This window comes from Balearica regulorum, chromosome 1 (assembly GCF_011004875.1).
Source record: "Balearica regulorum gibbericeps isolate bBalReg1 chromosome 1, bBalReg1.pri, whole genome shotgun sequence".
NCBI classification, from domain to species: Eukaryota; Metazoa; Chordata; class Aves; order Gruiformes; family Gruidae; genus Balearica; species Balearica regulorum.
The window spans coordinates 57,143,739-57,168,097 of record NC_046184.1 but is presented as its reverse complement, the minus strand read 5'-3'; the positions used below and the strand labels follow the sequence as shown (position 1 = coordinate 57,168,097).

At 53.1% G+C, this 24,359-nt stretch overlaps 1 protein-coding gene across 1 annotated transcript; it reads right to left on the bottom strand.

Moving 5' to 3' along the window:
- Nucleotides 1-7,899: 7,899 nt before the first annotated feature.
- On the bottom strand, nt 7,900-23,750 carry PDGFB (platelet derived growth factor subunit B). Its single transcript, XM_075752353.1, has 7 exons — nt 22,772-23,750; nt 16,119-16,215; nt 12,886-12,969; nt 12,187-12,392; nt 10,335-10,476; nt 9,759-9,928; nt 7,900-8,581 (listed from the first exon to the last, which is right to left on the bottom strand). The coding sequence occupies exons 1-6, from the start codon at nt 22,925-22,927 to the stop codon at nt 9,792-9,794; spliced, it is 822 nt and encodes a 273-aa protein (XP_075608468.1). The 5' UTR covers nt 22,928-23,750; the 3' UTR covers nt 7,900-8,581; nt 9,759-9,791.
- Nucleotides 23,751-24,359: the final 609 nt, after the last annotated feature.

Sequence of the window (24,359 nt, the reverse complement as noted above, 5' to 3'; positions counted from 1 at the left end):
CTGCTTCCTTTTATGGTCCAAACCAGAATCACAAGTTTCCTCTTTCCTTAGAACTGGGCTTTCTCGATACGATAATGCTAAAATTAAATGTCTAAAAGCACATGCATAGTGTTGCAATCTTGCTTTGCTTACAGGCCTGTATGAGTTGAGTAACAAACAATAGAGGTTGGAAATAGCCAGGACCGAGATTTCCTCTTTCAATTGCAGAATTGTTTCCTTGACTGGTGCGTGCATAAACCAGGTGGCAAAATGCTTGCCCTGACCAAGCTTCCTGGCAAGCAGGAGGGGGGTCTTTGTGTGAGGGGTGGAAAGGAGTGAAAGAAAAAGCTCCCCAAAAACACCTCCTGCCTTTCTCGGGCTTAGCTTCACCCTCCTACTCCTTTACAAGTTCACTCTGCTTCTCGGTAGCTGGTTCTTGCAGCTCCTCACAAACTTCTCAGGTCCATTTTCAAACCTGTGGATGGGAACTGTTGCCACCCCATACGAGTGATGGAGACCTGAGATGCAGATGCCCGTACCCAGAGCACCTCTGATACCGGCACTGTGGCCTCTTCCATCCAGCAACACATGGCCCAGGCAGCCAGGTCCTACCAGCCCTGGGAAGCAGCAGAGCTTGTTACTTTCCCAAATTCAAGCATTGCAGTGGCTGCTTCCACCCTTCCTTAGCCCTCAGGATGTCCCAGATGGTACCAGCTCCAGCTGAGCATAGGCATCCAGGTGTCACCACAGTCTTGCTTCCCTCCACTCCAATTCAATAAGGACTCATCACATCTGAGGTTTGGGGACGCCTGCCTTACCCAGGGCTCGGCAGGAGGCCTGGCAGAGAAGTTGTCACTTTCTGGTCTTCAGGGGACACCAGCCCACGGAACACAGGTGGGGAGCTTGCAGTGGAGCATCTTTCCCAGGTGCTGTAGACCCAGCTGGGTTCTTCTGGCCCTGGTTGTGCAGGTAGAGTGACCTACACATAAACGTTTCTGCTTCTGAAAAACCCAACCAGCTGAGGTCTCCTCCAGACCCTGGCATTTGCACCATATCTGACTAAAATGGCTGTTTCTGCCACGCTCAACTGTTATGACCCAAGAAAGAGACCCTGGGCTTGGAGGTGTAAGGTGGCTGCTTGTCAAGCTTGTGACATTTTGGCTTTGTGGCCACGGGCACCCCAAATGGCAGGGACGCTGCCAGCAGCGATGACGTTCTTCCCCAGCCGCTCTCACCACGCCGGCGAAGCAGCGCGGTGGGCACAGCAACACCGTGCCAGCTCCTGCCTTTTTCTGCCCGAGGGTCTCCGCTTCCCGGTTGGGTGTTCACATGCACCCAGATTCCTTAGAGGTTTTTTTTAATCCAGGTTCATAAATATTCATGTTTTTCAGCTGGCAAAAATTCCCCTGTTGCTGGCTGGCCTTCCTTGGGGACCAGTGCTGTATCAGACCCTGCTCTTCCTCCCCGTGGCAGTGGGAAGCCTCCAAGCTCCCAGAGCTTTTCCTACACCCTTCCACCCAACCCAGCCCTCTCTCCAAAAGGAAGAGAAGCTCCTTAACCCAAACCACTCCAACCAGCTAACCTCTTGTTTGGAAAAAAACCCACACAGGATGAACTTGCAATCAAATATCCCGCTTTCTCTCTGTGAGCTGGGTTAGAGCAGGGAGGGAAGGGAACGGGGTTCAGTTCTGGGTTTGGGGGCTGCACCTGGCTCTGCGTCTGCGTTCAGAGCGGGAAACCAGGGCAGGTTTTCTATCCTGCACAGTAGCAGCATCTGGTTGCTCCTTCCTGGCCACGAGCTTTGAAACTGTCTACAAAACCTGAGTAAATAAATAAGTACAACAATAGGTCGGAGTGTACCCGGTGGGACTATCCATGGAAAAGGGAAAATACATATCATGGGGAAAAAACTGCAAATCCTGTTCAGCTGCTCCTTTCTGTTTCATTTAATGCACTTGAAGGCGGCTGTGATGAGAAAATGCTTTATTCGATTACCAGGCTGTTCACACCAGCCTCAGCTGAGCCAGGAGAGCCTCGTCCCTGCCAAACCCGAAGGCAAAGCGCGCCCATTTCAGCCCTTTTACAACCGGCTGACAAAGCCGGCGGGATGCTCTGGTGGGCAGAGCCATCCCCTGTCCCTCCCAGGGGAGAAAGCGGCACCACCGGCCGTCCACCCTGCCGCAGCAGATGCCGGTCCTGCCCTTCAAGGACCAAGAGCCTCATTTGGATTTGTGCATCCTTCTGGGAGGGAGCTGCCCCTCGTCCAGCCTGGGATGCTCTGAAGTGGGGTCCCCCGCAAGCGAGAGGTGAGCTCCCCCTTTGGTCTGCCAGCCAATGCTGCCTCAAACTTTCCAGGGCAAGGCTATGCTGCGACTGTGGTGTTTTGTCCATGGCCACCAGGTTTATGGGACACCAGGGAGACCCGTCTTTTCCTCCCCTCCCCCTCCCAGCACAAGCGTTTTGTTTTTCTTCTTGATTAGTGGAAAAAATTCCTGAACCTGTCAGAGGGAAGGAAGGTCTTTTCTCTCTCTCTCTCTTTTTCTCTCTCCTCGGTCAATTAGTGAAATACAAACAATTTCCATCATCATAGTGAAACACTTTTTCCACCTAAATAATACCTCTGCAGGCTTTAAAGGTGCAGGGCCCTTTGCACAGCCCCCCCGGCACGAGAGATGTCCTCTCGGGGCTACACCGGAGCAGGACGGTGGTGGCTGTTCCCCGTCCTGCTTTACCCGGACACGTGCAGCCAGCCCAGGGCTTGGGACATGGCAGGCACCTGGCAGGAGCACAGGCACCTCCCGGGGCTTTCCTTCTCAGACATCAAGCCAGCATGCGCCGGGTCACAGCAAACCTCGCTGCCCTCCTTTCTGGGAGGTGTCGTTCACATGTGGCCCCACGGGTGTACACCCACGCGTCACGGGGCGATGCCTGATGCTGCTGGGGGAGAAGATCACGTATGGGACATCCAGAGTGGTCTGGGCAGCCGTCTCCTGGGTGCCCTGGGCTGCGACTAGGCGTGCGTGTCTGAATAAGGGCTTCGCTCTCGGAGCACACCTTGGTTGATTAATCACTGCTTTTTCTGTGCTGACCTCACTTCCTTTTGTCTCTGATGCCATCACTTGCAGCCGACTCTGTGCTGCAGGGACCAACAGTAGCCAACATCTCCTCTGCTCTTCCCCAGGTCTGCACCAGCATTTATCCCGAAAAAAAGTTTCTCCCCACGCAGAAAACACCCGAGCAGGGCCTGGGTTTGGGGAGCAGAGCTGGCCTTCACTGACTGCATCAGCCAGCGGTGGCCAGGGCCGAAGGTCGGGGCATTTGGGAACTTGGGAGTTTCCAAAGCTGCCAGGGCAAGACCTGCAGCGGAGCTGCTTGCCCAGCATCTCTGCACTGTCCATCCCTCGTTTTTGCAACGCATGCAAAAAAAAAATCACAGCACACATTTCGAAACACTATCGACTGTCAAGCCACAAACCTCCCTGCTGCCTGGGTCCCACCACGTTCCCATTACTGCTTAATCACTTGCAAACAGCTTCTTTTATTGAGTTAGTAATTACAAGGGGGTTGTTGCCCTTGAGGCTGCTTTCCTCCGGGCTTTGCCATGACCTTTGCTGTGAACCCAAGGCAGTCCATCGAATTGGAGAGTCCCATTTGGTATCTGCCTGGCTGTAGGGGAAAAAATGGTAGGTGAGCCCTGCCATAATTCTATATTTTTGGTCTCTTTGCCCTCCTGGCTCCTCTGCCGAGATCCCCGTGGACCCATCGCTGTGACTGGGGCTCTCGTGTTAACCCAGTGCCTGCACTACCTGGAGGGAGGCCCCAGCATTTGGGTTCCCTCCAATTCCCACCCTCTTCTGCTCATTTTTTGGGGGCTCTGTTGTTCTTTTAACCCTGCAATGAAAGCCGAAAACAGCCGAGGCTGCCTGGCTTCCTCGCAATGTCTTTTAAGATGGGAAATTCCCAAGCCTGCAACAAGTTCACTTGGTCACGGGCAGATCACGGCTGCGGGGGGTGGGCAGCATTCTTTGGTCACGGGCTGCGTGAAAGCGAGTGAGGAACAGCTGCACGCTTGGACAAGGGGGTTTTGTGTTTTGTTTTTTTTTTCCTAAATAGCTTTTAATTCTTCATATTTTCCTCCCTCTTTGTACCCGGCTTTTCCTTTGGCGCAGCCGGCTTCTCCGCCCCCAGGGCCCACCAAGCACTTGTGCGTGGACAGTGGGATGGGGCCACCCTCCGACACATCCCCGTCCCACCTCAGGATCCCGCAGGATGGCAACGTCTCCCATCAAGCCCTCTCCCAGCCGCGTCTGGAGCACGGGCAGGTTGGACAACAGGACAGGGCGGCTGTCGTGGGGGGCACGGCTTATGCCATAGAGCCACAAGCTGAGCACGGGGAAGGGAATGCCTGTGTGGGCTTTGTGCCACATGGCTGGGCTGAAGAAGGCTCTTGCTTTGAGCCACAGCCAGGTGTGGGGGTGAGCTTAAGCCATTCGCATTCCCGAGTGCCAATAAAATAAGCAAACAGACAAGGGTTTTCCTGGGCTCGGTGAGGAAATGCTTGCAAACTGATTTTTTGCTTCATTTGGTCATGCAATGGCTTTAGCTTTGCAAACTCTCAATGCTAAAAAGCCTGAAGCCTGGCTTTAAAGCATGGAGGTTTGCTTTTTACACCTGAATATGCCATTGAGCTCGTTCTCTTGTGTGCCTACCGCTTTCGGGAGCCGTGTTCTCGCAGGAGGACCCATCGTCAAAGCCTCTCTGCCGCCTCAAAGGCTGGATGTATTTCCTCCAACAAAAGCTGAACCTCCTGTTGAATGACATATCCCGAGGCTGGGCCTTTAGGTAAAGCAGCAGTCGAGCAATCAAGCCAGGGAGAGTTGCCAAGGCTCCCCGGCTCCTCCGAGATCACCTGTAGCACTGGGCGAGCCCAGCTGGCACCCCTGCGTGGAGGAGATGCTTTCCAGCGGCACGCTGCAGCCCTCCCGGGGCTTATTTCAGGATTTATTTCCCGAGCTTGGCTTTACGGGGTATGTATGTAAACCACCTGCTCCAGCCTTGAGAAGCGGCGTGGGATCCCACCTTCCTGCGCCCCACGCTGACCTGTGCTGAATGCGCGCCAAGGCGCTGCGATAAAACGGTGTTCGAGCGAACGCCCGAGCAGCTGCCGTGAGCGGACGCCAGGCGCTGCGGAGGTGTTAGCTCCAGGCGCCTGGGCCCGCAGCTTCTTTCAGCACCTATTCATTTTGAGCTGTTAAAAGCAGACGCACGCTTGCGGACGGGGTTGCATGCCTCCCTCGGGACTCTCGTGGCCAGGCAGTGTACCGGCCCCCTGGGACGCCCAAGCCCTTCCTTCCACCCACCCGCCCCCCTCCAGGCTGATGCACCCACATCTCCTGTGCCTTGTAACCCTCTTTGCACCCCTTGCTTCCCAAATTCCCTGCAGACAGGCCCTCAAGCCCAAAGAAGTCTCATGCCAAAAATCTTTCTTTTCTCTGGATTATCCCAAGGAAATCAGAGCAGGGATGTGATTATTATCCTTGCTGTAATTTTGCCTGTGCTTTCCACCCTCAGGGGCAGATAGAGCTCACCCCTACTCCAGCTCCCTTTGGAGAATCAGGGAAAATGTGTCCTTACCCCAAAATGAACCACACTGGAGCGAGGCACACACCCAGGAGTGCCAGGCTTGTCCTTCGAGCCTGGAGCACACTGAGACACCGAGCTCCCCGGGTTCACCGTCACAGCACAAGTCCCCGCTCGGGTCTATGAGCCACGGACTGGAGGTGCCCTGCGTGTACCGGGGAGGGAACCCAAAATTGAGGCACGAGGCAGCAGCTGCCCTCACTCCCCATAGCCTCATGCCCGAGTGCCAGATGTGTGATACCTCCCTTGCTGGGAGGAAAGGGAAACGCAACGGTCTTTCCGACAGAGGGAAGGACCGCCGTCGTCTAGACGATGTGACTAAGGAGGGAAGGGGCCGACTGTTTGTACAGCTTTGGGGAGTGTAAACAGTGCCGACTGTCCCAAGCCCTTCAAAGCAGAGGAATCTGGAGATCAGATGAAAGCACAGGGTGTCCGAACAGAGCAGCTGAGGAGAAGGGCACCTCTTTGAGATGAAATCCCCAGCACCTGAGTCATTTGAAACCAGCCCGAGCACTGGGTGACCGGTGGGAAGGAGGAGCATGGCACTGCTGGCCATGGGCAGGGCTGTGCTTGTGCTCCCAGGACTTTCCCACCGTTGGTCACTTCTCTCTGCAATCGCAGAATAAGTGTCCTGACAACAAAACTAGAGGCCATGAGAATCTCGCTCTGCCCCACGGTGAGCTGGTTCGGTCTCCGCATTTCATTCAGCTCACAAAAGAAAGAGAAAATGTTGTTTGAGAAGTTTGGTTTCCTTTTTTTTCTTTTTTTTTTTTTTTACAACTTTAAATACAGTATTGAGTATAAATTAATCTTACATTTAAAAAAAAAAAGCCATTAAAATAAAATAAAACCTCACCATCTTTACAAACCAAAGGAAACAGATTTTGGAACAAGAAAACAAAGTGTCTTAAGACTCAAGTGCTTGGGGATGGAGGAAGGGAGCAATGTGCCACCTTGGCAGTGGTACGAGAAGTGCTCTGGGTTTACAGGAGGTGAGGGCTGGGTCCCTCCACAACCCGTAACAGCTCCCAGGTTGCGGCTTCGCCTCCTTCCCTGGCTCCCTCCGGGCCTTTGCCCCGCAATAGGGGTGCGTGTGTGTGCAAGGGGAGAAGCGGCTGGAGGCAGGAGGGGCAGGGGGGACTGCTGTACTAGTTCTGGGCTGGAGTTTTCTTCATATGTAACTCTACAGCACCCAGCACGGCAAGATCTGAGCTCAGGACTCCGAGATGACACTGAAAATTCCCATCATACGTAACATTTCTGCTAATGGTGACAGTATTGGGTGTGCAGAAATAGCCCCTGCCCGCAGAGTCCTCTCCTCTCTCCTCCGGAGCAGGCAGTGGCCCGGTAGGGACTCTGCAACTGACATTCCAGTTGTTCTCTGAGTCCTCCTCACTTAGAAGGGCTCGTGTCTAAGACAGCCACTGCCACCTGCAAAGACCATCCTCATTTCTTTCTCTATACCTACACAGAGCTACCCACATCTTGGACCAACTTCCAAGCTAGGTGGGCTTGGAACATCTAATGGGCAAAATCCAGAAGGAATTTGAGAGAGAAAAAATGAGGAAAACAGATGGGAGATGTGAGGGTATTGGCAGGGAGAGAGCAGTGAAGGCATGGTGTGCAGGACACCATGAAGGGGTTAAAAACCTCAGGGGAATGACATGATTCTGCTTTCAGGACCACAGAGCAGGCAAGGACAGCTCACCAAGATTAAGTCATGCTCCTAAGTTTGGCTGTTGTTGGTCTTGTTGCGGTGTCACTTCGCCTCCTGCAAGGAAGTTGTGCTGGGGGGTTGTGAGAGAAAAGGGCAACAAGACAGAGAGAGATCAGATGATGTCTCCGCCTGTCCCGTCCCGGACCTCGCAGGCACGCTGCAGCAACACTGTGCTTTTCTGCCAGCCCAATGAAGCTGATGCACGCACGTGCCTCTGAGCTTCCTGCCGCTGGGGAATGAAATCCATTTAAGAACATATATATATATATTTATATATGTATGTATAAATACACATACACACGCACACACACACACGTATATATATATACGCACACACACACACAGATATACACGCGCACACATACGGAGCAAATTTAAAAAATAATTTGAGTCCGAGCCTGGAAAGTTGAATTCTCCACCAGCATGTGCAAAGATGGCTCCCCTTGGCAGGGGCCAGGGGCGTGGGGACGATTCTGCCGCCGTCTGCTCCTTCCCCACGATCCAAACACCTTCCAGTCAGCACCAGGAGCAGGAGGGGAAAGGGAGGGTGGGAATGCATTTGGCTTCTTTGTTTTGTTTCTTTTTTTTTTTCTGTTCTGTTCCCCGAGATGTTGTATATCTTAGTGGTTTTGGTTTTTCTTTTTAAAAATAAAATATACACACGCACGTTAAAAATATATAACTGTCCACGTAGGGCGATAAAAGTCCTTAGTGCATTTTCCATCATCGGTTGCCGCTCGCAATCTGAGATACGCCTGTTTTCAAAATGTTAGGTCCAGTGCAAGTGTTGATCTCAGCTGGGCCCCCCAGCCTTACCAGAAACACGAAGGGAAGGGAGAATATTCCCCTTCCGCCCTCTGTCCATTTGTTTTGCTCCTCCTCTCAGAAGAGATTGGACCCACTTTCCTTTTCACATTTTCCATCCTGTCCTCTGGAGCAGGGAAGGCTTTGTCCTGTCCTCCTTGCATGTTGTGGCTGTCAGGGTTCATGGTTTTATTTGTACTTTGTTCTTTTCTCATAGATATATATATATATAGGTCATCTTTGTCCTTTTTTTTGTGTGTAAAACTTTAAAATGATGCTAATAAATGAAAGAAGGGAGAGGCTTTGGTGGGAGAAGGTCCGCTGATGGAAAGGGAAGCACCAATTGCCGTCTGAATCAGACGTCGAGGCAGACGGACAAAAAGGAAAAGTTATCACTCCAAGGACCCCATGGGGGCAATACAGCAAATATATTAAATAAACCTGGAAGTGAAACAAAAACAGACACGGCATTAGAATATGTAACCCTCTGCCCCTGCAACTCCCCTCCTCTCCCGTTTTCTCCTCTGGAAATATTTGTGTCAAAGCACCAGATTAGAAGCCCAGGAGGGCTTTTGACCTTCTCTATTTTTTCCCCTGGACGACTCGAGCCAGAGCTGAGATTTGCATGCATTTGCATCATTTATACCCTGGGAACCTTGGGCTGGCCAGGAGGATCCTGGGATAATCAGAGCCCTCGTAGTGCTAACCGTGGGAATACCGATCCCAAGACACTGCCTGGTGCCCCTCGTCCCCAATTCCTGAAACGCAGCATGGCAGAAGCCTGGCACAGGCTTGTTCAAGGGACCGCAGCAGAGCTGGAACTGCTGAGTCACGGGCCAGGGCTTTCCCTGTTAGGCTGTGCCGCCTCTCTCCAAATTCTGCCCCCCAGGTCTGTGGCCTGGCTGCTCTTCCTTTTCTGCACCTTTCCCTCTCTCATGGGGAACCAGGGCTTATTCTCCAGTGAAATTCTTCTGATGACGAGGGAATTACGCCTGTTTACACAAGTCAGGGAGAGAAGAATCAGACCCTGGACTGACAAAGTCCAGATCTGTTGCCAGAGATTCCAGTTCTCCTTTCCCCTGGTATGACCTTTCTTATGCACGCAGGCTGCCTGCTAGGAGAGAGATGAACCAAAAGTCTTGCTGCTTTTCAGTCTTTCTGCCAACTCAGCTAATGAAATAAAAGGAAAAGGGATCCCCAGAGCAATATTAATTCTCTGCTTTCAACGGAGTATCAATAGAGAAAGGAGAACAGGAGTTGCTCCACAGAAGAGATGAATTACATGGACCTTGAGGGGATTTAGGTGTTGAGAGAAGTCAGGCTCATTCTCTGCCTGTCAGGGAGGCAGAGAAAGGAGAAGGCAGGGCCTGAGAGCTAGTGGGGTCGCAGCATGATCCTTCCACCCCTGCAAAGAGGCATAAAGCCATAAATAGGATGCACATACTGGGTCCCAGCCTAGTCCTTCCCTCGCCTTCAACTCGGGTTTTATCATGCCCAGGCCTTGCAGTAGCCCCACATCAAATGAGCAGCTGGGGCTGCAGGAAGCGTCTGAGGTGCACGGGCAGAACCATGTTCTGGAAGAGTATTTCTCCTGACTGGAAAAGCAGCTTGCTGTTACCTGCCTTGTGCTCTCTCTCCCCTGCCAGCACTTCTATGCTATGAGGATTTCTTTCAGCACTTTCTTATCGTTGACATGCTTGTACTTCTTATGTTTCCTCTTCTGCGCCGGCGGCCGGCGTACTCGCTGCCTCTGTGAGACAGCGGCTGTGGTGAACGATGGTGACAAGCCTGCCAAAACAGAGGGGAGAGTGTCTGTACAGCAAGGGGCAGCCGGGTCACACTGAAATATCTTTCTCCGCACACTGTCAACAAAAACCTCTGCAACAGGAGGGCCACAAGGCCTCAGTCTCCTGTTCTTCTGCCCCTTGTCCTCTGTTCTCTACAATCTCTGCCCTCCCTTTTCCCACGATGCCCTTCCTCTCACCTCTCACCTTCCCCTTCTTCATTTCCCTGGGTTTCAGCCCCTTGCTGGCAGGCAGACATCCTGGGAAAGGTCCCTCAGCTGGTATAAACCAGTGAAGGCCCATGGGATTCACTGGAGCTAAGCAGATTTAAACCAGCGGAGGGCTCTTCTCTCTCTCCCCAGTCTCTCTTCTCACGCCTCCCTCCACTCCACTAATGCCAAGATCCTTACGTCTCTGTTCACGTGGCCCTGGCCGGCTGTTCCTGGGGGACTGACGGGACACCGCTTCACACCGACACTGCACATGGTCCTCCAAAGGCACAACAACTTTTTTGAATTTTGGCTTCCTCTGGACAAATTCGATCTTGTTCACCTATTTGGAAAGCAAAAGATTAATACAGCTGTAGTTCCCACTCTGTAAAAATAATCAGTATCAATATGCTTCAGTACTGGTTTTCTTCCTAAAGGGTCAGAAGGCAGTTTAGAGAGCATGGTTCAAATTCAGGGGTGACGTGTATGGGAGCTAATTCTGCACACACCAGCAGAGCAGACCTAGACCAGGCAAGTTTGGAGGTGACTGGTTGTTTCCCCTGTTCCTGACTATTGCTGCTGCTTAAGCAGGATGACTCTTTGATCACAGACAGAAACATGGGACGTGCAGAACATGCTAGCCTGTTTCTGACAGCTGTGATGGCGGAGACCTGGGGGCAATCAGAATTAATTCCCACAGGATCCCACAGAAAGGGCAAAAGGAGAAAAACTCAGGCCCAATGTAAGCAAACACAGCTTCACCAGCTCTGCTGAGGCCTGTCTGAATTTGTCTCAAGCTCTTTAATAACTCGCAGGGCTGAAGCCCTCAGCTCTGTGTTTCACAGGAAAAGCAGCACTCTGGAAATTCCCTCTGACTCTCCACCCGTGCTGACTGAGAGGGAAGACTCACTGCTCCGCATCTCATCACGGGGCACAAGCTTTCTAGGGGGTACTCCCACTCCAGGAGCAGCCAGGCCTGACCCCACTCAGCTTATCTAACAAGACCGCGGTCCCTGAAGTGCTCCGCAAGCTATAAATACTTGTTCTGCCGCGCGCCTGGGATTGAATTCCTCTAAACCCACTGCCCCCAGCAGCATCCCTCAGCCAGCCCTGGAGCAGCCAGGCTGTTTATCTTTCCTTGAAAGCCCACTCCACACGCTTCAGACCACACGCTGCTCGCTAGACAAACACTTCCAGCAAAACAATAGAGAGACCTCTGTCCTCAAAGAAACCATTTCCAGGTCACTTTTTCAGGCTGGCTTTTGACCTCTCACTTGTTTTTTCCACAAAAACAACTCCTGTTCCCCCACATTTTTCCCTCATTCAGCCTGGCTTTTCTGAGAAAGGAATTTCCTGATGAAAAGGGCTGTGTGAATACAACTTCTCCCAGCCAACCTCTGTCGCCTGCCTGGGGGAGTCTCTTACTGCTTGGGCAGAGGATTAGTATGGGACGAGTATTATTTTTAAACAAGCTGTCTGGGAGGAAGCTGTGAGGAGATCACTGGTAGCTGTGAGGAGGGCAGGATCAGAGCAAGAGGTTAGCTGTCAGGTGTCTGCTTGCTGCTGGAGCAGGTCAGGAGGTAACTGTGGGGCTGAGAAAGAGGAGAAGCTGCTCTAGTGTGTGTCTTGGGCAGAAGCTACGGCAGGAGCGGGGAGATGGAGCACTGACACTGCAAATCCTCCTCTTTTTGCATCAAAAACAGTTCCCGCGATGAAAGCATCCTGTTTCTTCTGCTCTAACACAGCAGACAAGGCCGCCTTGAGCCACAGAAATAGCTGTGACACTGAGCTGCAGCTGGGGACGGTTCCCTGTAGCTCTGCTATGGTGACAGCCCCCAGCTGCTGGACAGCACCAGCCCGCCAAGTAGCTGGCACGGACGTCACCCCTGCAGCGCTGCGTAGCTAATGCAGAAGATGTCACTGCAGAGGGGGTGCGAGGGAACAGACAGCTGTGTAACCCTTGCACCTGAGACCTGCTGTGGATTTGGTTTTGGGGAGGTAAGGATGGAGGTGGGCTGTGGGAGGAGGAAGCAGCAGGAGGCGTTTCCCTTACCTGGACGTGCCGGACGCGAATCTGCGTGGGGCGACACTGAACGTTGCGGTTGTTGCAACACCCGGAGCAGCGCTGCACCTCCACGCAGGGTGGCCACACCACAAAGTTGGCGTTGGTGCTGTCTACCATGTTGCGGGAGATTTCAAAGACCACTGCCCGTGTCTTGCACTCCGCCAGGACAGCTGGCTCTGCTGCTGCCAGAGCATCTACGGAGGGCCAAGAGAAGAAGGGGGGATAAAACGGGCTTTGCAGCTGTTACCAACCCACTGCAGCCACCTCTACTGTAAGAGAAAGACCCCACACGGCTCTCATACATGCACACACATGTTCTTTCTCCTTCTCCCACCCCTCCAGCTCCCTCCCTAGACAGAGCCGCACTCTGTGTAGAACCTCCAGCAAAACGATGCTTCTCACTGCAGCAGCAGTCCTAGGCAGGAGATCACACTTCTTTAGAGCAAATCATCACCAGGGGTATTTAAAGCAGAGCAGCTTGCAGAGCTCCAGACAGCCTTTCCTGCCCTCCTGGGGTGTAACACCCAGCTCCTACAAAAGGCCCAGACCCTCCTTCTCATCTGTCTACACATCCATGCACACTGTAACCTCTACCCTCACACATGCATCTCAGACACGCATCTGCACCCACCTGCAGCTGCGCAGGTGAGTGCCCCAACAATCACAAGGTGCAACACCCCAACTCACCTAGGCTTCGTCGCTCTCGAGACAGAGCCACAGGGTTTTGACCAGTCTGAGTTGCATTCAGGTCCAGGCTCGAGCTATCCCCCTCTGCGAAGAGAAAGACATGACCTAATAGCACCAGGTAAAAGCATGAGAAGACAGCAGGCACTTGTGCTCTGCTCACCAGGCAAAGTGTAGAGACATGGGGTAAGCCATGGCCCCAGTGCATCATGCTAGGTGTAAATCCACCAGGAAGGTCACAGCTGTGCTGTGGGACAAAGACTCTAGGTTTGCTCTTTTCTCAGGCTAGGCAGTTCAAAGCAACAGGTCTATCGTGGAAGAGGGGTCCCAGCCAGGTCTAGAAGAGGAAAACCAGCTCAAGAATTACAAGGCCTATGGCAGGGCTTTCTGGCCTCAGAGAGGAATAGCAGAGGGATCCAGATCAGCTGGCTGAGACCAGTATAAAACAAGGAGGATCAAAGACCAGACAGTTTGATATATAACACTGAGGTGCCTTGCTGGGATGGCTTGGGACTGGGAGAGTCGGGGTGTGAGGGGGCAAACAAAGGGGATGATGGGTGGGAGGTGGGGTGCTCACTTTCTCTCTTCCAACCTACCACAGCCACTCTAGGTTAGAGTCAGTTTTATGACAGAAGAACAGAAAACTAAAGTTAAAATTACTTTTCTCCTATACTACTCTAAGGTAAGCTGCAGGATCAGGAGGTAGTTCAGTCAGCGATGGGAGAGGAAGGCAGATAGCATTCAGGCCAGCCCTGAGCGTTCCTTCCCACCCCACTGCTTTTTCCCATAGGAAACGCTGAATAGAGAAATGCCCATAATCCCCATGGAGCACTCCAACACGCAGCCCCTCCTGAGCTCTGGACAATGGCCGTGCTCAGAGATAGCTCCCACCCAGCCACAGCTCTTTCCTTCTCTGACCCGCTTTAGCAGCTGAAGGAAGCTGAATGGACGTCAGCATCAAGGGAGCAATTTTCTTAAAGGGAATTTGGGGCCAGTGGAAGATCTCTGTTTATCAGATGTACGGTGGAGCAGACTTCCCATACCCATCATGTCCCATCCCTCTTCCTCAGTCCTGCCCTAGTGCAGCCCTCTTATAAGGAGGAGCAGGGACTTTGCTCTCCGCAATTGCTCTGAAGCAATTGCTGAAGTATTTAGGATGGGTACACAGAGGCTGTATTCACAAGGCAGGAATCGTGCCTGAGCAGTCAACATCTACGTGTGAAGTGGACAGACAGACATCCTTTAAGGTGGCTGGAGAGGTGTGATCAATTCTAGGGCACCATTCATCTCACCCTGAGGCAGACACCCAAAATGAGATTCAGTGGATACACTCTAGAAGGGCATGTAGCTCTCCAGGGGGCTACAGAGGGTGTCTGGATGACTGGCTTAGATGGTCACACCTGCTTTGTGGGCAGCCACAGTTAAGGCCTACAGTAGCATCTAAGGTCAGGAGAGCAGTATCTCAGCTCATCTGCCTCCTGGAGCTGCCTAATCCTGGCTCCCTGTGCAGTCAGTGGAGGGCAGCAGCTGTGACACATACACGGGGCATGGACAGCACAGGGCATAGCCCCAGCCGCTTTGGGATTATTTTGCTAATATACTTATTTGCTAATACACTAATTCCACACAGGGCAAGCAAATGGTGATGTCCCTCAGCCACTACCTGGGAGCAGACGAGAGCCACAAGTTGCAACAAAGAGACAGCTTCACAGCACCATTTTCTGTTTCCCTGGCCCGCCTTTCCCATCTGGGACCTGAAGTGAAACCAGTGACTCAAAGCTCTGCAGCCTTCTCCCATACCCCTGGGATTTTCAAGCCACCAAGAGAAACTCATCTTATTTCTTAACTGTGAGGGCACTTAGTAACTGCGATAGAGATGTATCTGTTCCTTAGACACCAGGACATGACAGACTGCACGCGTCTTCTCAGCCGTTTCTTCCCCACCCCTCCATCCTGTGCCGACTGGCATTTTATCAAACGAGGGTGGGGGCCGCCTTTGTGCAGAGGTTGAGTTGAGATGAGAGAGAAGGGGAAAAAAAATAGCAACAACTGTTGACTCGAAACAAATCTCCTATTGAAAACCAGGTCCCTCCCTCCCCCAGGTTGTCCTTCTACAGGTCAGCACTGAAGACAGTTGGGGGGGGGAAATCAGACTGGGACAATCCAGCCCAGCTAATTTTGGAAGTTGCCCCATTGTGTGGCTCGTGGACGAGGAGGACGGAATTGGTGAGGGCAGGGAGTGGCTGTGGCAGTGGTGGGGAGCCTCCTTGACTCTTTCTAAGGCAAAAACAATAGCTGAACGCAGCTGGTGCCCTCCCCCTCGCTTTTCCCCCCCTGCCCCTCCAGGGCCGTTTTGAAAGGCAGCGGGAATGCTTTTGAGACTGCGCCAGTGGTTGGACTGGCATAGGAAACAAAAGCAGGAAATTCTGTTCCCCCGTAGATAGTGTCTCGGCAAGGATTACAAAGCTCCAAACAGACAAAACACGAGAGAGAAGGCGAGCTGGGGGGGCCGGGGGACGACGGGCGGGAGCAGGGTTAGAATAGAAAGGAATTTGCTCTGAAGAGACCGTTTATAAATAAATTCCTGGGCCAGCCCAGCCGCCGTGGCGCGTGCTCCAATTCCCACACGTGCCGACCCCTCCACGCTTCGCCGCTCCTGCCACTCGCTGTGCTCAGCCCTGGCCAAGTGACCCCGAGGCACTGCAGCCCCCGGAGCTCTTATCTATGGGCAGGAGGTGAAGCGACGCTACCCTGACTTAGCCCCTGTCCCCTGTCTCACCCACAGACACGTGCTCTGCCACTCTCATCCTAAGAGCCGCTGGGAGCCTGCAGCCTTTTGCGGATGCTAAATCTGAGAAACCACTCAGCACTTTCCTCCTCCTCCCAAACCAATCCTTGTTCAATTCAAGCTCTGCTGCCTGTGCATCTCCCAGGGTGAAAAGGGCTGACCTCAGTTCCTTGCACTCACTTTGCCCATCTCCTATCGTTTTTGGAAGCCAGTGTCCCTTGTTAGACAAGGCAGTTAGGAGGAGATCTAAAAAGGCATCTAGTTGTCTAACTCCCACAGGTTTCAGGGGGGCTGGGTGTGTAAATAGCCAGGTCTTGGCTCCTGAATGGTTCCTGTATTTATAGTGAGGTCTTTTGATAGTGTGCCTGCTAGAAAACAGAATATCCCCTCCCTGCCCACCAAAGAGTTAAGAAAAAATAGAGGAGTGTTTGGTGAAGAGGAGATTTACCTACGGAGTCTATCCGCAGGGCACGCTGGAGGTCACTGATGGAGCGCACTGAGCTGCCGCCCAAAATCTCATAAATGTCTTCAGGTATCGGGTCCCCCTGCCAGATGACAAAAAGAAAAGAAGGGGAGAAACAAGCGTTAGAGAGGTGATCTGCAAATACTGACTGCATCACGGAGCTGGAGGGGGAGGAATCGAAGGAGCATGGACGAGGCACTACAGAACCAGCGAAACACAAAGACATGCCCTCAGGAAGGCAAGAGCTTGAAGCCTGAGCAAAAGTGAGAGAGCCCCTCTTGCTGCCTCTCACAAAGCGGTCAGAAGACTGAAAAAGCCAAAAAATGCCCAGGCTGTGCAGCAGAGCCCCAAACGCTATGCAAGCAGCCAGCAAGGCTTCCTTCTCCGGTGCTGTATGACTTCTCCAGGTGGCCTCTCATTCCTGCTGCCTGCAGTAAAGGCATTTTAACAGACTTCCCTTACGCTATCAGATAAAACCTTCCCAATATTTCCCTCTGTTATGAAACTCCCTCACGGGCTTTGTCAGATATCGTGTGTATGTGCGTGTGCGTGCGCGTGTTTTCAAACCACAGCGGCCCAATAATATACACCATTTGCATACTCTTTTTTTAAAAGAAAAAAAAAGGTGGGGGTTGGAGAGAAGATTGACCTTCACAGCTGAGGCTGCTCCTCCGGCATGAGCTCGCGGTGAAACCACAAATGCTGCAGGGAGGACTTCAAAGGCTGTTCAGGGAGGTGGGCTGAGGAGCTGATTTGGATGAAGAAACACATGGGAGTTTGGATGTCATTGCATGCCAGTGCCAAGAAACCTTAAGTAAGCAGATGATGGGCCAAATTCAGGGTTTGTGTGGGCAGGTGCAATGCCATCGATCTCTTGGGAATTTTACTCTGGCACCAGGCTTGAATGGGCCCCAGTGACAGCACTTAACAAGACTACAAAGGAGCGGTGTGGGAAAGCAAGCACTGATTAAAACATACTTCCGAAAGACTAGAAAAAGAGACAGAGGAAAGTACTGGGCAAAGTGTTTGCTTAGCTCCTAGCTCTCTTCATTCAGGGCTACTCATGCAGAAAAGCTGCTCTTTCAGCCGGGTGCTGGATGCCATCTGAGCCACAGCCCTACACATGCCCCTGTAACTGAGAGGAGAACTTGGCTTGCGTGCTTGTAAAATGCAGGGATTTTTGTGGGGGTTTTTATGGGCAGTTGGTGGCATGTGTGTGGTCCTTCTAGTGTACAGCTATTCCCTCCCTGCCTGCGTTCAGCGCAGAACATTTCCCTTCCACGTGGAGTTGAGGAAAACCGCCAGGCAGGTGGTTAAACATTGGGTATTAAACCTTGAGAGCTTTAGCCCAAACCTGCAGACACTTTTGCATGGCTGCTTGAGCCTGGCACCCTCCCACGTGTGCCTGTCCCTTGGCCACCTGCCCTTCACCTCTACCAACAGGGCAATAGGAGTGCTCCCTCCTCAGCCCTGCTAGCCCAACTTAAACTAGGGTGCTGTGGCTTAAAGGCTGCTGCAGCCCAAGTCACGGGGCGGAAACCTCCCGGGACAGCTGCAGAGCAGACAACACTAGCATCTTCAACCTCCACAGCCAGATCCACCAGAGAGCTCGAGTCAGATCGAGCCTCTCTGCCCCGCTCTGTCCCTGTCACTGTCACATCTCACCACAGATCTGGCTGTCTGCCTGCAGCGAAAAGCAGATTTTACATCCCCAGGCATTACTTCCTCAGTCTCTGAAGGAGAGGGAAGCAGCATCAGTGATGAATGCACAGCAAGAGAGAGACTTGTATAATTCAGGGATCACTGAATAGCTGTGAAATGAAGATGCCTTCTGACAACTCCTGCCGCGTGAGGAAGAGTGGGACCAACAGCCCAGCGCCAGAGAGGCTCTGCAGCACTTCCCTGCCTTGCGCCACACACGGCGTTTACTGGAAAAGGGATCATTTGCAATTCCCAGTGCTTGCAGTCAGAGCTCAGTGCTGGGTGGTGAAATTGCAGGCTTTTTAATGTTTGCACCTGTCAGCCAAATGGATTTCTGTGCGAATGCTGCTGTGCACGGATGCCCCTGGTCCTTCCTGACACTTAATACGTGTAGGAAATGGAACTTTATTTTAAACTCTGGTACTCGCTTGGGGGAGAGCGTGGGCAGGTGTTACGAGACTCAGTGACTTTGGAGGCGAGCTGGGAGGTGTCACCTTGCTAACTGAGCCGGGGGAACAGACACGAATCAGGGATTGCAAATGCAGGAGCCGAATTGCTGGGGACTGCCTGTAGGAATAAGATCCACTCCCTGCTCACAGCAGCAGTTTTAGGTGCCAATTTTTTTCTTATTGCAGATACTATCAGCATGGCTACGGCGTATCACCAGCCCACGTGGCTCATAATCTTGTCCTCCTCCTTGGGGTTTGTCAGGCAGTTCTGCCAGTGACAATTGCAAGCCTGTGAAGCCCCTTACTTTCCTCTAGTGCTGCAGAACCATGTCCAAGGCTGGCCTAAGAGCAGCTACACAGACCTGAGCTGTGTGGCCTTGCTCCCTTTAGGGTCTATGATTTGGAACAGCCAGGCCTCTGGCTCCCCATCCCAGCTCTATGCCTAGGAGGGTCTGAGATTGGGGCACCGCACACACCCATGCTTGGGTACTTGGTGGGGATGGGCCACAGGGAAGCAGAGGTCCATCAGCCACCTCCACCTGATCCCAGGGGGTCAGAAGGTAGAGGAGCATTGCAGGAGGTGGGATCCCCAACAGATCAGCCCAAGCAGCTGGTGCTGTTCCTGCTTAGCAGCTCCTCTGGAGTTATTTGTCTAACACAGGTTAACAATCTCCTTTTTTAACTGTGCGGCAGATCAAAGAAGACTTTTGTCTCAATGGACTCCTGGCTGGCTGTCAAGTGCCCCAAGGCCTGGCCTCGTATTCCTGCGAGGCCCTGAATTCCTAGAAGAAAGTAAGTTTGTTCTTCCCTCCCTCCCTCTACCCTCAGCGCCTGGCTCTCCCCTGAAACCGCAGGGGCACCCCTCACTCTGCCAGTCCCCTGGCAGGGACGAGTCTCCTCCCCTTCTCCTGGCTGCTGGCACTTGGGGGGGGCAACAGCCCCAGCACACCTGCACGAGGCAGCTGCTCCACGCTGGGGCTGTGACGCTGGGGCCTCTCAGCATGTCTGCTTTGCCTCCCTCCTCCCAGATGTCAGCAGCGTTGTTTGGCCGGTGCAAACCGATGCATGTGCAGCAATGCCCTGTAAACAGGACATTCCCCCGTACCCGCTCCCCACACGCACGCTCTCCCAAAATCAGCCTCCTCCCTAACCCCACCACCCACTGCCTCTGGAGCTTTCCACCAATGTATGCTTTTGAGTATCAGGGATGCTGAAAGGTCCGCTTTGGGATCAGCCACTGCCAAGGTGGTGCAGGGAATAGGCAGGGCTGTGCTTCAGTCCTCCCTCCAGCTGTGAACAGGCAAGGGTTTCAGAGTCTTGCCCGAAGGCCTGTCTCACTTGGTAGCACAGCAGGTACAGAGGAGGGAGCAAAGATTGTGCAACTGGCACGGAAGGCAGACCCTCAGGGCTCAAAGAAATGAGCCAAGGACACTCCCAAGGTGAGGACTCCTCCAGTCCTCTTTTTTTGGGTGGCGTGACTACACACCCACGTGTGACTGCACAGGGAAGGAGAGAAGGGTAGCAGCACCACCGGCCCAGGGCAGGGAAGCACCCAGCTATCTGCTCCTCTGCCCAGGAGAGGAGGACTTTCCAAAGCACCTCCACACTGACCATGACGGGGGATCTTGGCAGCAGAATCAAAAGTGATCAGCCAGGCAAAAAACCCCAAACAAACATTTTTTAATTCCCTCTGAAGCTGACGTGAGGACCCCAAGGGGAGACTCCACCACATTCCCTGGCAGAGAGTAAGACTGGCAGCACCTGCCACCAGCCTGCTGAGCCCCAGAGGCTCTTGCTCCCCTGGCACAGAGCTTCCACCCTTCCAGCACCACTCCTGGCTACAAGGAGACCCTGACATCTGCCTGACAGAGGACCACACGTGCCTCTCCCCCCAGCAGGCACAGCCCTCCTCACATGAGTCCCTTCCATGTGGGACAGTGGCTTACATTTTCCTCCCTTAAAAGAATCAAACTTAACGTTTGATCTAGCCCACGTTCCTAAAATACAGCCAGACCTACCCAGCCTTTTCTCATTTCCAGGGGGACTCCACTGCCCCACCCAGCTCCTCCACGCTCCCCCCACACCTCCCCTGCAAGGGCTGGAGGCATTTTCACCCCCGGGGCTGGTTGTGTACCAGCAGCACTGGAAACAGCGCAGGAACCACTGTCATTCTCTCCTGCTGCTGCGCATCAGCTGACGGTGAGAGGGAGGCAGGGACGACTTGCCTCGCTCCTTCCACGAGCTCACCCCAGACATGTCATCCATCCTGGCTTCCACTGCTTTGTCCTTGTCACAGCCTCATGCTAGGAAGACTGAGGAAGAGCCCCAGAGCCCTGTACCAGGAAGACACGATGCGGAGCTGGGCCGAGGTTATAAGCAAGCGCCCAGCCGCACCCCATTCCTCAGGAATTCCAGAAAGCCCTGCCAGTGGGGCTTCACCCCAGCACAACCACGCCAGACTCAGCCCATCTCTGTAAATGTTGCAAGGCAACTATTACAGCCTGCGGGGCAAATGCAAATCGGTTTAGCATCCTGGCTTCCCAACTGGCAAATACCTTCCTGCTGAGGTTCGTACTCCCTCCTGCTGGAAGATCTCCAGGGCCCTCCAGCTCCAAATGGGTGTGATTGAAGAGGGTGAGGGACTCAGGAGGCTCCATCTCCTGGCTCAGGCCTCTGCTGATCAGAGGGAGCTACTGTTCCCCATGCACTTTCTCCAGCGGGGCTGGGGAGGAGGTGCAAGCCCCATTCAGAGGATGACTATGGTTCAGCAGCCTGGTAGGAGTCATGTTGTATGTGCCTGGTGCAGAGGTGCAACACACCGCCCTCAGAGTAGATGTGGGGACTGGCTGCAGGCAGAAGCATCTACCCAAGCAGAAACCTCTTGGTTCTCTGGTCATAAAATGATGAATATCATGATGCCTCCCAAGAAACCTAGACCCAGAATTTCCAAACTCTAACCCTACTAGGCTGTCATAGAGCTGTGCAGACTTTTAATGTGATTACAGCACAGAATAATACCCCCCTGGGATCAGACACTTCTATCTTCACCCTTCCCCAGTGCCAGCCATAGCTGATGTTTCACACTGCATGGGAGAAAGAGATCTGAGCCACCCACAGAGGAAATACCATCCTCTGCCCAAAACAAACATAACCACTGGGCAGCCCACAGCTCTAACTGCTTCCCTTTGCGGCTTGGGCAAGGGCAAAATGGGCCCACAAGGAGATGATGTGATGCTTCATGCCCAACCTACTCCTAGCCGTCCATGAGAGGGGCTGCCCAAAAATGAGGAAGGAAAAGAAAGAAATGATGCAAAGGGAGGAAAGTTTTGGGGGAAGGATATTTCCTGCCCCTTACAACCCCCAAGCTGCAGATCCAACCCACGGTTTTGCTACCTTGGGTAGAGCTGAAGTGAGAACTGAGCAATGTGCGTAAATGTTAGGTGCTTTCTGATCCCCTCAAACTGCGTAGGATCAGATGATGAAATGTGGCAGCAGAGGTCAAAGGATTTGGGGTCCTGAGGCTTTGATTTCCATGTAGGGAAACCGAAGAGGGTTGCGGTGTACATTCATCAGCCAAATCCACCACGCTGGCTTTCTCCTGAGCAGAGTGCACGGGAGGGCTGCAGGGTGAGATGCTTGTGTGACTGTGCAAGTGCAGTAGAGACACTCACCTCCCACCTCTTCCCATGGCCCCAGCTAGACACGCACCTTACTGAATAACTGTGCTGCCCCGGTGTTGGCGTCTTTAGCCACACTGTCCCCTTTCTTGCTGCTTTCAAAGCTCGCCCACCCTTTCTCCATCAACCAGGTTGGGTTTCACGTTGTGCATTATTCTGGAGGTGGCAACCGGGCCTCGGTCCCTGCCTTGCACACACCGTGGAAATAATGCCAAACTAACCGGAGGGGGTGGGAGGCTTGGTGGAGCTGCCGGCCGGTGCCGCGCCCCAGGGTGACAGCCGCTGGGCAAAGCCGCTGGCTAGGCAGGAGGCTGCAGGCTGCCCCAGGCTCCTCAGCAGCACCCCTGCTCCCGCATTAACCAGGGTCTGCTTCAGCCTGGTCTCACCTTCCCCTCCAGCCTAGGACATACCCGGGGATGGGTTTATTTCCAAGCGAAGCCTCCCCAGAAAGGCCGGTCCTGGGTGCGGGGGGGGGGGGGGGGGGAAGCCCCCGCCGCCGGGCGGGAAACCGTCCCCAACGGTCGCTCCCCCTCAGGGCCGGGGGCGGCCGGCTCTGCCCGCCATTAGCGCGCCCGCGTCCCTGCGGAGCCCTTCTTTCAGAAAGGGGCAGGAAAGCCGCCGCCCGCCCCGGGCTCCTCGCCCCCCGCCGTGCAGCTCCGCTCCGCCCGCGGCCACCCCCGGGCTTCACACCGCCGCACCTGCGGGGAGTGAGGCACCGCCGCCACCGGTCGTGTGTGTCCCCCCCCCCTCCGCCCCAACTCCGGGGCTCGCAGCTCGGCAGCACCGCCCGCTGCCGGCGACGGAAACTCACCTCCAGGCGGGCCAGGGGCAGAGAGAGGACGAAGGCGAAGACCACGCCGAAATTCATCCCGACTTCAGACCCCGCCGGCTGCGGGCACATGGACGGTGAGCCCCGGGAGGGAAGCGCTTCCCGCAGACAGCCCCGCGGCCGCCCGGCCTCAGGCATCGAGGGCGCCGCGCGTTCTCATTTCCCCTCCGAGCCGGGCTGCTGGTGCGAGAGTTGCAGGAACCCTTGGAAGAGGAGGTGGTGGTGGTGCTGGTGGTGAGGGGAGACACAAGTAATTCTCGGTGACTCGCCTGTCTCTGTGCTATCTCATAAGCCCGGTGGAAAGAAAACGCAGTCCCTCGAAATTATAAGCATCCAGAGTCTGTGTTCTCTTGCCGCAAGGGATGCTTCAGTATTGCCTTTTGCTAGGTGGTCCACATGATATTTTTCCTCTTGATTGTCCTCCTTTTTAAAATATATGTACGTAAAAGATTTTACATACAGGTAACAACGACTCAGTGTTCTTAGAAAAAGATGCACAAAATAATAATAATAATTAAAAAAAAACTTTTTCCAAAGTTTGGTACAGAATCCAAAAATAAAATATTCTTCCTTAAGGTGTCATTTTCTTGAAATGCTCCTTTTCTTCCTTACGCCCGCTTGCTTTTTAGCGAAAAGTTGCTAGCATACATTGAATTTCTTCGCCTTGCGTTAGATTCTGGCTCGGGTGCCTTCTTGTTCGAAGTGTTGGTGGTTTGCTTGGAGGTGAGGTTTGCTTTGGGTTTGGAGACAGGTGAGAAGCAAACGTTTTCGCTCAGGGTTGCTTGTGTGTGTGTGCGGGCGTGCGCTGAGCCTTGACAAGCCTCAGAGCGGAGCCGCTGCTGCCTCCCGCACTCTGTTGCAACAAGAAAGGAAAAAATAAAAAAGCAGAAAAGGTAAAATTGAAAGGGAGGCGAGCAAGCCGACGGGTCTTTATTTTAGTCTGCAAGCTGCAAGAGAGACTAAACTGGCACGCTGGGCTGCTCCTTTTATAAAGGAGAGGAGATGGGTGGAGCCATCCTCTTGGCTGGGTATCAAGGCGAAAAATCTAGTGAGGGAGCAGCAGTCCATTGCTGACAAAATAAAAAGTGTGTTAATTTAAATGATAAATTAATTAAAAATGACTAATGCTGTAATAACCCGTATAATGTGGCTTTAATATCGCATGAGGAATGGGGACAGAAATTCCTTCCTCTTCGGCCTGAGATAAGAAGAGAGGAGTTCCCGGCACAGTAGTTTGTTATTTTTTTGGCCTCGAGTTCTCACTGTTACAGTTTGGAACCCATTTCTCTAACATCCACTCACCTTCTTCCCTTCCCTGCTGCACCACTAGCTCCGGGGAGAGAGACGGCTTTAATATCTTACATCTCTTTGTGTGCAGAGGGGAAAAAAAAAAAAAAAAATCCAGATAAATTTAAACGTTGCTACAAGACAATCTGGTGTTGCTCGTGGCACCGGGAGGTATTTTGCTGCATGATTATCTCCACAATGTAATAAACATCTGAAGGGAAATTAGGCAAGCAGATATTTGCTGGGGGGGGCAGAGGGATGGGGAGAGGAAGGCTGCTAACAG